Source organism: Arvicola amphibius, chromosome 3, assembly GCF_903992535.2.
Source record: "Arvicola amphibius chromosome 3, mArvAmp1.2, whole genome shotgun sequence".
NCBI classification, from domain to species: Eukaryota; Metazoa; Chordata; class Mammalia; order Rodentia; family Cricetidae; genus Arvicola; species Arvicola amphibius.
The window spans coordinates 41,581,560-41,596,701 of record NC_052049.1 but is presented as its reverse complement, the minus strand read 5'-3'; the positions used below and the strand labels follow the sequence as shown (position 1 = coordinate 41,596,701).

The 15,142-nt window shown below is 37.9% G+C and overlaps 1 protein-coding gene across 5 annotated transcripts in view; it reads right to left on the bottom strand.

Annotated features, from left to right (window-relative positions):
- The window catches only part of Ipo11 (importin 11), a 172,376-nt gene that overhangs the window by 56,246 nt on the left and 100,988 nt on the right, over positions 1 to 15,142 (bottom strand). For all 5 annotated transcript variants that reach the window (XM_038323961.1, XM_038323963.1, XM_038323962.1 and 2 more), the window contains 3 exons: positions 9,521 to 9,616; positions 8,775 to 8,888; positions 3,994 to 4,115 (listed from right to left, as the gene is read on the bottom strand). In XM_038323961.1, the coding sequence (XP_038179889.1) occupies positions 3,994 to 4,115; positions 8,775 to 8,888; positions 9,521 to 9,616 (332 nt within the window). The remainder of the gene's footprint in view (positions 1 to 3,993; positions 4,116 to 8,774; positions 8,889 to 9,520; positions 9,617 to 15,142) is intronic.

Below are 15,142 nucleotides of genomic sequence, written 5' to 3'. Positions count from 1 at the left end.
CCTGGACCTGGGGGGAGTTGGGAGGACCTTGGACTTAACATAGTGAAGGGAACCCTGATGGCTCTTTGGCCTGGAGAGGGAGGGAGTGGGGGTATGGGTGGAAGGGAGGGGAGGGAAGGAGGAGGAGGAGGGGAGAAGATGGAAATTTTTAATAAAAAATAAAAAAAAATAAGAAAAAAAAGAACATACTTCCACTTTTAGAAATTATGCATTTTTGAAATGTTTTTCAAGATAAATAAAATAATCTCTTTTCTTTTTGTTAAAAAAAAAAACCTAATAGAATACATAGTGCCTTTATAAATGCCAAATCCAATATTACTGTTTGTTTGCACAGGCACAGAGTATTTCAATGTCCCTTTGAAAATGACATCGCCATGCAGCAGAAAGTTTGGTGATGCAGAAATAATACTATGCACTCAATAATTTAAACAAGTTTCTTTTGGTAGAGTATTTATTTTAAAAAAATGAGCATTAAATCTATGTATTTTTCATTCTAAACCCAAATATAGCAGCATAAATGGTAACATTAATGTAAACAAGAAATTTCCACTAGCTCCTTACCATGAACTTAACTGCTTAACACAATTAATATATAGGAAGGATGCACCAAAGTATATATGCTTACAAATTTGATTTTCATGGCATTAAAAAGAGTCAATCAATACACAACAATCAATCAACTATAAGTAAGAAGTATTTGTCTTAAAACATGATTCCACTACCAAGAATGGAAAGGTCTCCATAGAATGATGTCTAGAGGCATGTGGCAGAATTTCTTACAAGTGGCATCTAGGGGAACATGATGAGACCACAAGGGACATTACTCTTGGAAGGTATTACTGTAGATTTTTTGGGACACCAATTAGTTCCCATAAGATTAAGCTGCTATAAAGAACATGATGAAGGAGCTAGATGCTTAGATCAGTGTAGAATACTTTATCCAGCATATTTGAGGGTCAGGATTTCAGTCCCAAGGACAGAGAGGAGAGAGGAGAGAGAGGGGAGGGAGAGAGAGGGGGGGGGGCAAGTGAATCTTGCCTCAAAATCTTTCTCTTACACTTAAGGATTTATGAGTAAAATATTACAAAAGACTCATTTTACTTCAAAAGATGGAAATGGGGGAATATTTTCAAGTACATTATATACTTGCATGATTTTGGCCTTACATCCGTAGTAAAATCTAAAACAAAAATAAATGCATTTTTAAAAGATGAAAATTTAAGTCTACTATGCCAATTATTCACTTAGGAACAATGAGGTTAGTGAAATTGTAAGTCATAAGGCAGGAGACTGAAAGAGGACAGTCTACAAGATTTTGAACTTTAGCCTCCTACCCTGTGAGCCCATCAGACCCTGCTTCTTTTTATAAAGCACCTATCCTTGTTACCTTTTTCTTAATTAAACAACAAAATACTGCTCTTCGGAGCCTACTTTTTTAACTTAAAATACTAGTCCAATGCTGTAGAATATTATATTTTAAGGTGCATTACTTTTGTTTATGCTCTGGAACATTTAATGATGCAAAGATGTGTTTAATTAAATAAAATTCACCTGCAGTCGAAGGCTGAGTCAGCAACTATTTGACAGAAAGTGGCAGGGAGGAGCCAGGTGGAAAAAGATTGTTAAGGAGGGATAAGGAGAAGCACAGGGAGAGAAGGTGAGCTAGGTGAGCTACTTGCTTTCTGGCCTCTCTCAGGAGCAGAATTTCACTTCAACATTTGAATCTTCAGTTCTTTAGAGGGACAGAGATTTAGATAAGTTCCCTTTGTAGCTTTGAAAGATTTGGTGCCTGAGAGAACAAAATTCCCTCAGGCTGCGGTTACCATGGAGTTGCAGTTGCTGATAGGACAGTCATGGATTAAAAGGCAGCAACAATTTAAAAAGAAAACAACAGTCTAATGTATTAAAAAAAAATCACTCAAACATCCAGGGGTGGTGTCATACACTTGGATTTGGAGGAGTCAAGAGGAGGAAGTGGAGGATCAATGGCAGCCTGGTACACATACTGAGTTTGAGGCCAGCCAGTGCAACACAGTCAGACAAATGAATATACGAAGGGAAAAAAGAAAAAAAATAACAAAAGCTTTAAGAAGTTTAAAAGTATATAGTGACTTGGAAAATTCTTAAATTCCCAAATACAACACTGCATACACTTTTTTTACAAAAAGTATAGTTAAAAGTATGCCCAATCAAAGCATAGTAAATCTGATTTTCAGAAAATCTGATTATAAAGCATTCTCTAAGAAAGCGAGACACATACGCACACATTTTGTGGCTTTAAAACTAATCCTAGTTGATATCACTCAACTACCTTACATTAAGTTTTTTTTTTTATTTTAGACAGGGTTTGTCAGTAGTTTTTGAGCCTGTCCTGAAAACTAGCTCTTGTAGACCAGGCTGGCCTCGAATCCACAGAGATCCGCCTGCCTCTGCCTCCTGAGTGCTGTGATTAAGGGCTTGCACCACCATTGCACGGTTGAAATTCAAATTCTTTTTTTAAGATTTATTTATTATGTATACAGTGTTCTGCCTGCATGTATGTTTGCAAGCCAGAAGAGGGCACCAGGTCTCATTATGAATGGCTATGAGCCACCATGTGGTTGCTGGGAATTTAACTCAGGACCTCTGGAAGAGCAACCAGTACTCTTAACCTGAGTCATCTCTCCAGCCCTGAAATTCAAATTTTTAAAGCATTTCATCATCTCAAAGAACACATCTGTGTGAAGCTCTTAAAAACATATGTATTAAATGTTTCTGAAGGAGCTAGAGAGATGGCTCAGAGGTTAAGAGCACTGACTGCTCTTCCAGAGGTCCTGAGTTCATTTCCCAGCAACCACATGGTGGCTCACAACCATCTGTAATGAGATCTGGTGCCCTCTTCTGGCCTGCAAGTATACATACAAGCAGAACACTATCTGTAATAAATAAATAAATCTTTTTAAAAAAATGTTTCTGAAGTTAGAAAATGAATCACCAATTTAGAAAGTAAACACCAAAAGATGTCTATCATTTATTTCTACAAGTTATAGTTTTAGTTTATCCTATGCCTTTTAAAGAAATTTATTTTGAAAACATTAAAAGGTATATGTAAATAAGCCCAGATATTATTTTCATTAAAAAAAAATCAGCTGAGGGTAATATTATTCTCTATGTGTAAATAATAAAGACTTTTAAAAAGGCAGAGAAATTCAAACTGAACATCCAGAATTTTAAAATTATTTTAGCTAAGAAACAGAAAGAACACAGGAAGTTGTACTGAACAACTGCAAAAAACCAAAAACAAAACAGTGGACTCATGCCATTAATTTATTATTAGGTAATGATCCTTTAGAAATTCCCTAAACTATAAAGATAGGATGTTAAAATCATCTTTCTCATATATTATCAAGTCTACAGAACTACTTTAATGTCTTTAAAAATTCAAACTAAAAATGGGAGTGGGAGTTTCCTTGTAGAGTTGCTGCAACAGTGAAGATAGCCAAAAAAAAAAAAACAAAACACAAACAAACAAACAAACCCTGAGAACTCGCCATCTGTGCGTAACACTCAACTTTGGGCTCAGGAAGCATGCATCTTGAACACTCAAAGACATCTGAATAATTATTTACCTTTTTTTCCTTTATGGTATTCTTGCTACAGGCCTGGCTGCCTTAGCCTCCAGAGTGCTGGGATTATAGGTATAACACACCACACCAAACTATGCTTTAAAAGAAACCAGCAACAGCACAGGCTGCTCTTCCAGAGGACCTGGATTCCTAGAACCCACACCCTCTTCTGGCCTCCAAGAGTATCACACACATGATGCACAGACACATATGCAGGCAAAATGATCATAAACATAAATATACAAAGTATATGTGCATATATATCCGTGTGTGTGTGTGTGTGCGCGCGCGCGCGCGCGTGCGTGCGTGCGTGTGTGTGTGTGTGTGTGTGTGTGTGTGTGTGTACGAACAAAGAAAGGGAAAGGAGAACGGTCCTGCCATTCTTTACCTGTTATCAGAAGGCAGAAGCGAGAGCAAAGCCAAGGCTGAAAGCTTCTTCCTTTCAGGCTGGGTGATGTTGTCCAATCGATCAACCCACATTTCAATCACATTTCCTAAAAGCTGGTCCATCTGGAAGAAAGAAAACATCTCAATATTTGAAATTTTTCTTACACATGAGTAAGTGCTGCTAACATCTAAAACCTAAGACATGGTTAAAATTCAATTACACAAACAAAAAACTAATGGAATGTGAAACAAGCTTTGGTCTGGAGAATAAGAAAAACCAAAACTTGACTCCAGCTGATCACGAGAGACAAATAAATGTATTAAAAACCTCTATGTAAAAAGAAAAAAAAGTAACAAGGAAAAAAAAAACCTCTATGTAGCCAATGAGTGATTTGAGTAACATCATTTAATAAATCAATCAAGACCATTTTTCCTGGCACTCTGGAAAAAGGACACATGTTTGTATTTAAATGATAGTTGATTTTTTTTTCAGTTGAATGATTACTGCTCGGTGTCCTGTAATTTGCCAGTCTGATTTGCTATACCTCCTCTCAAAGAACCAGACCAGCTACAATCCCAACAGGCTGAATTGCAAAGAAAAAGAAGTAAATGATTCCCCGTAACAGCTAGAAAAGCCCTAAAGGTACACTAAGTTCAGAATGGCAGGGATGACTGGGTCAGGGTGCTGACTAAGCCAGGCAAAGGTGCTGCTGGCGTGTCCCCGCACAAGGGTAGACACTGCTGAGAAAGAATCTTGTAGAGTTAACATCACAGTGAGCTGCCCATTGATAGACACCCTCTCTCTCCAGTGAAGATCAAGAAAACTGATCTTGTACATTAAATGATCTATTTTATCGCATTTATTTATAAATACTTTTATAGTTCTATCACCGTTAGAGAAATAAATATTTAATGCCAACCTCTACCTTAAACACCCGGTCACATGAAATCAACCTTACACTCCATTCTTTTCTACTTTAACATTGCTGCATTTCTCCCAGTTAACAGTCACACTTTCTAGCAGGCAAGCAGTTAATACTTTACAATCCTTTTACATCTGAGTTCCCTATATTATGTTTGCACCTGAGATGGTACAGTGAACTTAAGGAATATTTAAAATTATTGAAACAGCAACATTTCACAAGGTGCTTCAAGAACTCAGCTCAGCTCACTTCCTAGTTCTGGCATTGCAATCCTCTTCTTAATGCCCATGCCTAAAGTATGACCCAGAGTCAGGTGACAGGAAATTAAGCTGCATATATCTCATAAATTATTATCATTTAAAAATTTGAGACTTGTCCAACAGGCAAACTTTACTTTCATTTGTCAGTAATTTTAACACTTAAAAGTGGAATTAAAAACGACATTGGATTTCTATGTATTTTTAAAAGTTTTTTAACTTATGTATGCATGCATTTGTTTGTGTGGAAGTCTGTGTACATGTATGCAGGTACTGGGGGAAGCCAGGAAAAGGTCCTGGATTCCCCAGAGTCAGAGTTACAGACAGCTGTGAGCCACTAGTGTGGGTGATGGAAAGTTAACTCGGGTCCTCAGCAAGAACAGTATGCACTCTTAACCACTGGGCCATCTCTCTAGGCCTTTTATATTAATTTTAATAGTTACTAAGTATTAGGACATGGATTCATATAATGCTGTTTAAACCTAATTACTTCCTAACTAGAACAGCTGGAATGCTTTTGGGTCTAGAGGCACTGTAAAACTATTACTATGACACTGGATCAAGACAGTCTGGTTTATACTGTCATGTCTTCATATCTAATTTGGAAACAAATGGTCCACATGCTGTAAAGATGTTTACAGGAATATATGGTAAGCAAAATTTAAAAAGCAAGTCACACTATTGTAAATGTAACTATGGAGTCTTAGTTTTAAAGTGAAATTAATAGGCCAAGTGTAGTGGCTCACACCCATAATCTTGCACTTGAGAGTTGAGACTAGGATAGCCTAGCCTACAAATGAGTTAGTCGTCCACAGAGCAAGACGTTATTTCAAAAAACAAATAATAAAAAGATAAAGTAACTGATAAAAATGGAGGCTACCTTGATAGACCCAATTTAATAAAAATTGAATCAGCAAAACCAAATATTTCAATGTAATTTTATTTAAAACACATTCCATTTATTATAAAATATTTAATAAACACCAACTTTTAATAGTAAACTGCACAGCAGGGAGCTTGCTCAATAAGCAATTTGGATATGAGGAGTCAGCAGCTGTCTGGGGGCACTACAGCCCCAGTCACAATTACTCTGTTCCCCACGTCACCCATAACAATATGCAAACAAGTGACAGCATTTGTCTTCATACAAAAATGCCTTAATTTTCATGTCCGTATATATTACAATTGTTTTTATTTTTTAAATTGAAAAAACATACAACCTATTCTTACTTTATGGCCTTTATAAAAAATAAAGATTGCACCTGGCACACAGGCTCAGAGTCTTGATAATAAGCAGGCCCAGAATTAGGATGAACAATCAAGGGGCAGAAGGCACAAAATTATAGGAAGTATTTGCTTTTGGTACTTCACTTGTCTTGAGGATAAACACACTGCTCCAAAAGTACTGAATACATGGGCAAAATCAAAAGCTTAAACATGGGAGAAGATTTCAGAAAATATACTTTTTAAGCTAGATTTGATTCCAGCACCCACATCAGGTGACTCACAAGTACCTGTCACTTAAGCTCTATGGAGATTTGACTCTCAGACCTCTATGGTGACCTGCACTTAAGTGCCATACCCACACGTAGACACATACACACACAAAATTAAAAATAATAAAAAGTATTTTTAAAAACTCAAGTTTAAAAAAGAAAAGTGTAAACCTGGGAAACAAGAAAAGGAAAAATGAGACTGGAGGAAGTTACAGATAAAGAATGGTAAGTTGTTTCCACAATATTCAAAATCACTTAATGGGACAGTTCTTACATGGCGCTTTCATAAGCAAAGAAAAGGTAGGTTATTTTAGTATAAAAGCGTAAGATTTATACTTTCAATGTTTAATGTTTTAAAGCTTAAAAAAGCTCCATTACCTATAGCTTAATTGCACTTAAGTCACTTAATAACTTACTGAAATATATTTGAATTTAACCAGATCCAAATTATACAAAGAACTCAAGAAACTAGACATCAAATATCAAATAAATCTATTTAAAAACAGAGTACAGATCTAAGCAGAGAATTCTCAACCGAGAATCTCAAATGGCCGAAAGACACTTAAGGAATTACTCAACATCCTTAGTGATCAGGGAAATGCAAATCAAAACAGCTATGAGACACCATCTTAACACTTAGAATGACGAAGATCAAAAACACTGACGAGAGCTTATGCTGGATGTGGAGTAAGAGGAACACTCCTTCACTGCTAGTCGGTGCGGAAACTTGTACAGCCATTTTGGAATGGCAGTTTCTCAGAAAATTGGGAATCAACCTACCTCAAGACCCATAAATATCAATCTAGGGCATTTAACCAAAGGATGCACATACCATAAGGGCATTTGCTCAACTATGTTCACAGCAGCATTATTTGTAATAACCAGAACCCGGAAACATCAAGAAGCCCCTCAGCTGAAGAATGGATAAAGAAAATGTGGTGAATTTACACAATGGAGTAATATTGAGTAGTAAAAAAAAATAATGACATCTTGAATTTGCAGGCAAGTGGGTGGAACAAGAAAAATCCATCCTGAGTGAAGTAACCCAAACCCAGAAAGATAAACATGGTATCTACTCACTCATAAGTAGATATTATATGTAAAGAAAATGATAGCCAGGATACAATTCATACCCCTGAGAAACTAGGTAACAAGGGGAACCCTAAGAGAGACATGCATGGATGCCCCTGGGAAGGAGAAATAGTTAGGCTCTCCAGAGTAAACTGAAGTGTACGGAAGGGGGGGGGGGGTGTGAAGAGGAGGGAACAGAAGAACATGAAAGAACAGGATGGCTGAATTGGGGGAGGGATAGAGAGGGAGAGCAATGAAAGAGATATCTTGATAGAGGGAGCATTATGGGGTTAGGGAGAAATCTGGTGCTAGGAAACTCCTAGAGGGGGATGACCCCAGCTAAAACTCCTAGCAATAGTGGTGAGAGTGCCTGAACTGGCCATTTCCTGTAATTAGATTGGTGATCACCCTAATAGTCATCACAGAACCTTCATACAGTACCTGATGGTAGCAGATGCAGAGATGCACAGCTAAGCACTGGGCCAATTTCCCAGAGTCCAGTCCAAGAGAAGGAGGAGGGATTATATGAGCAAAGGGGTCAAGATCATGATGGGGAAACACACAGAGACAGTTGATCGGAGCTAGGGGAAGCTCACTGACTCTGGAATGACAGCTGGGAAACCTAACTAGGACTAACTAGGCCTTCTGAATATGGGTGACAGTTCTGCCGCTTAGGCAATCTGTGGGTCCACTAGCAGTGGGACCAGGATTTATCCCTAGTGCACGAACTGGCTTTTAGAGTCCATTCCTTATGGAAGGCTACCTTGCTCAGCCTGGATACATAGGGAGGGGCTTGGTTCTGTCCCAATTTGATATGCCAGACTTTGTTGATTCCCCAGGAAAGACCTTAGCATTTCTGAGAGGTGGATGGGGCTTGGCTGGGGGGAAAAAGGTGAGTGGAAGGAGGAAGTGGGGAGGCAGAGGGAACTGTGGTTAGTAGGTAAAATGAAAACAAAAACTTTTAAATAAAAAAATTAAGCATGCAGAGTCTTATATAAATTTTTTTTAAAAAAATTTAAGCATGCAGATTCTTACCTCCTGATTAAATTCACGGCCCATCTCATTTAGAAGTGAAGAAAAGAAACTGGCATTTTGTAGTAACACTCGACCCATAACACCAAGATAGACGGACATCACTACTGGATACCTCTGCACAATTAAAATACCAGGCATATAAAATCGTGTTAAGAAACAGGTATAGCTGAAAAAAATCAATAATATAGTACAAACAGGATAAAAAAAATAACATTCTCCTTCAGGAATATAAACTGACATTCTCCTTTGTGCTGCTCTATGCAGCATCAACTATCAATATTTCTTGACTTCTTAAAAAAATTTCTAAATAATTATAGACTATATGTGTGTTATATATTTATAATGTACAATTTATTTATGAATATGTATTCATAAATCTGCTTATTGTTACACAGATTTTTTTTAAGCACTGAAATTAGGGACTGGACAGATGATTCACTGGGTAAATTGTCTGCTTACAAGCATAAAGATGAGAGCTCGTTCACAAGCCACATATGCACACACGCACACATGCATACTCATCCTACACTAAAACAGACACAAAAAACCTATACTTTTTATATAAGAAAACAAATGGCAAATTTTGTAACTATCCTCAAATTTTAACAAACTAAATATGATCCAGTGATAAACCTTTTCTTTCACAACTGTCAATGAGAAAGATAGTTTTTCCTATGCAAAAATAGAATAATTAAAGCTACAACCTGGAGTACAATGTTATCCCCAGAAGCTTAAAGGAATCTTACCTCGCCTTCAATAACACCTCTGAAAACATAGGGCAGAATTGGTTGAAACATTTGTGGGCCTAATACTGGATTCACTTTAAGGGTATTTTCCAAAACCTAAAACCAGAAAGACACATGGAAATATTCAACAGTGCAATTCATTGTTTCACACCAAATACAGATTAGTAAAAGTCAGTAAGTAATAGATGAAACTTGAAAGCACGTTCATGTGATGAAGGAGTGTCTCTATGTTATTTTCATTGATTAATTAAAAAACTGCCTTGGCCCTTTAAGAGGACAGAAAATTAGGTAGGCAGAGTAGACAGAACAGAATTGTGGGAGAAAGGAAGCAGAGTTGGGCAGACACTTCAGGCAATCGCCATAGTGAGTCATCATGCCTCTCCTCTCCGAGATGGACGCAGGTTAGGATCTCTCCTGGTAAGCGACCACCTCGTGGTGCTACACAGATTACTAAATATGGGTTAAAGCAAGCTATGAGAATTAGATAATTAGAGGCTGAAACAAACAGGCCAGGCAGTGTTTAAAAGAACACAGTTTCCGTGTCATTATTTTGGGAAGCTAGCCGGGTGGTGGGACACATTAACATTCATGATGAATGTTCCATCAACATTCATGAGATATGCAATTTTCTGACACTAGACAAACGCCCACAAAATAATCTATTAAAAATTATAATCTGATATAAAACAAACAGGTTTTAGATACAGCAATACGCTTTGCAATCACATTTAATCATACTCTTATAACAAAGACACATGTAGTTTAAGAAATTCTGACCACTGCATTATAAACAAGCATCCTTAAACAAACAAATGCAGCAAAAGACATCTCAAACATTCTTCTGTAGTGGTGTTGAGTTTTGTTACGTTTAGCCCTGATTGGTTTGTTTTTCTTTCTCTGGCTTTTTGAGACAGGATCTTGCTATGTAGGACAAGTCACCTTCAAATTTTTGATTCTGCCTCTGCCTCTTGAATGTTAGAATTACAGATGTGTCTCATCACACCCAACCCCCCCCCAAAAAAAATAGTTTTTATTAGTGGAAAACTGGTTATAATACCATTACTGCTAAAAATGAATCTACCTTCAGGTTTACCAATAAGTTATCAGGAGAGGAATACTGCATATATACTTTACTTTAGTGACGCATGAAGCTCAGAAAAAGCTAAATACTAAGAGGCTAAGAAACGCCCAGAGGCACATCATACACTATTTCTTCACTTCTGCCATCTTAAAAGCACAGCAAAGAAGCAGAACCATACACCTTTGGAAAGGAGAAAGGCAAAGCTAAACATAAGATGAAAGACAATAAAGACTAAAAAGGAAGAAGACAAAAATGCTGGAGGAAAGTCCACTGAAAACTCCAAGTGTCCAAAGACCAATGAATATATAGAGAATATTATGTGAGATTGAGTTTAGAACTAAACGGACACATTATAAATTATCCCACATCTAAAAAAATAACTCAAGCTCAGTAAAGTTTCAGAGCACAGAATACAAAAAAGGCCACAACTCTATTAAAGGAGGGGCTGAGTGGAATCATAAATGAGCCCTGGAAGACAGATTTTCAAGGATACTAAAGTAACCAATAGCTGTTGTATCTAAAACATACAAAGCTGAAGCATCTGTCACAGTTCGAGCAAAATCTTTTAAAAAAAGGATCTTTACTAATCTCCCAGAATTCAAAATGTTAGGTTATATGGAAGACACTAATCACCGCTAATTACACATCTCAATTTGAACAGAAAAACATCTAATACTAAATACAGATCTACCAAGAAACATGAGTTAACTTTACCTGGGTGGAGGTGAAAAGGAGTCATAAATATATTCGATCAGTAATAACTCATGAGGGGAAGAGGCACTGCTCCTGTACTGAGGAGATCCATCCAGAGTGGTGAGTGAGTGGCTGCCTGGCCGGGCGATCCCCAGAACAGAGTCCAGGCCCCCTCCAATACCCTAAACTTTTCTGGCCATCCAGTGGGGCATCTTCCCGGGTACTGGCTTTCTTTATTTTCCACATCCCATCTTGCCTCCAAGCATTCCTTTCCATCTCTGGGGCCCTTGGATTCCCCAGCTCTGCTTCAGGGCTGAGGGTCTGGGGAGCCAGTGGTGAGTGCTCCTGCCGCTGGGGCTTCTTTGTTCCACACCACCCTGCCCACCCCCCAAGACTGCCCTTTTGTCTGCAAGGTCCTTGGAGCACAGCAAAAGCTACTGGCTTTCTTTATTTACCCCATCCCAATCACCTATTAAAAGGCACAGGTTGAGAGAATGGATACGAAAACAGGATCCAACATTCTGCTGTTTACAAGAAACACACCTCAGCCTCAAAGACAGACATTACATCAGAGTAAAAAGTTGGGATAAGGTTGTCTTATCAAACAGATCTAAAAAGCAAGCAGGTGTGGCTATACTAATATCTAACAAAATTGATTTCAAACTAAAATCAATCAGAAGAGAAGGAGAAGGACACTTTATACTTATAACAGGAACAATTCATCAGGATAAAGTATTCAACCCTGAATATCTATGCCCCTAATATAAAAGCACCCACATATGTTAAAAAAAAAAAAAAAGCATTACCAGAACTCAAAGCATACATCAAACCACACACTAATAGTAGGAGATTTCAACACTCCTCTCTCACCAATGGACAGGTCAACCAGACAGAAACTTAACAGAGGAATAAAAGAACTAACAGATGTAATGAATCAAATGGACTTAACACCTATAGAACATTCCACCCAAACAGGAAAGAAAATACCTTCTTCTCAGCATCTCATGGAACCTTCTCGAAAATTGATCACATACTCAGTAACAAAGCAAGCATCCATAGATACAAAAAAAAAAAAATGTAGTAACCACCTGTGTCTTATCGGATCACCATGGAATAAAGTTAGAATTTAACAACAATTCCAACTCCAGAAAGCCTACAAACTCATGGAAACTGAACAGTCAATTACAGAACCCACCCCTAGGTCAAGAAAGAAATAAAGAAATTAAAGACTTCCTTGAATTCAACGAAAATACACAACATACCCAAACCTATGGAACACTATGAAAGCAGTGCCAAGAGGAAAGTTCATAGCACTGAGTGCCCACATAAAGAAAACAGAGAAAGTATAGATTAGAGACTTAACATCACACCTGAAAGCTCTAGGAAAAAAAAAAAGACTCACCCAGGATGAGTAGAAGACTGGAAATAATCAAACTGAGGGCTGAAATCAACAAAATAGAAACACATAAAACAATCCAAAGACTCAATGGAACCAAAGAGCTGGTTCTTTGAGAAAATCAACACGACTGACAAAACCCTATCCAAACTAATCAAACGGCAGAGAAAGAACAAACAAATTAACAAGATCAGAAATGAAAAGGGGGACATAACTACAGACACTGAGGAAATTCAGAGAATCATTAGGTCTTACTACAAAAGCCTGTATGCGCTTCATTTGACTGCCCGGAGCAAGAACCTAAACCTGACGATAGATGAAGAAAATGACAGAGCCCCACATTGGAGCACCGGACTGAGCTCCCAAGGTCCTGATGAGGAGCAGAAGGAGAGAGAACATGAGAAAGAAAGTCAGGACCGTGAGGGAACCTCCAGCTGGCGACAGATGGGGAAGGTGACTGAGCCCCACATTGGAGCACTGGACTGAGCTCCCAAGGTCCCGATGAGGAGCAGAAGGAGCGAGAACATGAGGGAGAAAGTCAGGAACGAGAGGGGTGCGTTCACTCATCGAAACGGTGGGACAGAACTAATGGGAGATCACCAACTCCAGTTGGAATGGGACTGATGGATCATGCGACCAAACCCGTCTCTCTGAGTGTGGCCAACAGCGGGGGCTGACTGAGAAGCAAAGGACAATGGCTCTGGGCTCTGATTGTTCTTCATGGATGGGCTCTGTGGGAGCCTTCTCAGCTTGGTCGATCACCTTCCTGGACCTGGGGGGAGTTGGGAGGACCTTGGTCTTAGCATAGAGTGGGGAACCCTGATGGCCGAGGGAGGGAGGGGAGGTATGGGTGGAGGGGAGGGGAGGGAAGGGGGAGAAGGAGGGGAGGGATGGGAGAGGAGGAGGGGAGGGAGGGGGGAGGAGGAGGGAAGGAGATGGAAATTTTTAAATATAAAAAAAAATAAACCATGAGAAAAAAAAATAAAAAAATAAAAATTTAAAAAAAAAAAAGCCTGTATGCCACAAAATTGGAAAACGTAAAAGAAATGGACTTTTTTTTAGATAAGTACCATATACCAAAATGAAATCAAGACCATGTGAACAATTTAAATAGACTTAAATTTAAATTTAAGTCACAAGGAAATAGAAGCTGTCATCAAAAACCTCCCAACCAAAAAAAAGCCCAGGACCAGATGATTTTAATGCACAAATCTACCAAAACTTCCAAGAAGAGCTAATACCTATACTCCTTAATGTGTTTCACATAATAGACACAGAAGTCATTGCCAAACTCTTTTTATAAAGGTATAATAACCCTGATACCAAACCACACAAAGACTCAACCAAGAAAGAGAATTACAGACCAATCTCACTCATGAACATCGATGCAAAATTTCTCAATAAAATTCTGGCAAACCGAATCCAAAAACACATCAAAAAAAATCACCCATTATGATCAAGTAGGCTTCATCCCAGAGATGCAGGGCTGGTTCAACATATGAAAATCTATTAATGTAGTCAATTATGTAAATAAACTGAAAGAAAAAAAAACCATATGATAATTTCATTAGATGCCAAACAAGCATTTGACAAAATTCAACACCCCTTTATGATAAAGGTCTTGGAGAGATTAGGAATACAAGGATCATATCTAAATATAATAACAGCAATACACAGCAAGCCGACAGCTAACATCAAATTAAATCGAGAGAAACTCAAAGCCATCCCACTAAAATCAGGAACAAGACAAGGTGTCCACTCTCAAAATATCTCTTCAATATAGTACTTGAAGTTCTAGCAATAGCAATAAGACAACATAAGGAGATCAAGGGATTTCAATTGGAAAGAAAGAAGTCAAACTTTCATTATTCGCAGATGATATGATAGTGTAAATAAGTGACCCCAAAAACTATACCAAAGAACTTCTACAGCTGAGAAATACTTCAGTGATGTGGCAGGATACAAGATCAACTCAAAAAAATCAGTAGCCCTCCTATATACAAAGGATAAAGAAGTGGAGAGGGAAATCAGAGAAACATCACCTTTCACGATAGCCACAAATAACATAATGTATCTTGGGGTAACACCAACCAAAAAAGTGAAAGAAAAAGTGAAAGATCTATTTAACAAAAACTTTAAGGCATTGAAGAAAGAAACTGAAGAGGATACCAGTAAATGGAAGGATCTCCCATGCTCTTGGATAGGTAGGATCAACATAGTAAAAATGTCAATTCTACCAAAGGCAATCTATAGATTCAATGCAATTCCCTATCAAAATCCCATCAAAATTCTACACAGACCTTGAGAGAACAATAAAAACAAAATAAAAACAAAAAAACAGGATAGGCAAAACAATCCTATACAATAAAGGAACTTATGGAGGCATTACCATCCCTTGGTGTGGGAGAATTGTCTGTATTCTGTCAATCATGTTTTAAATAAATGCAGATTG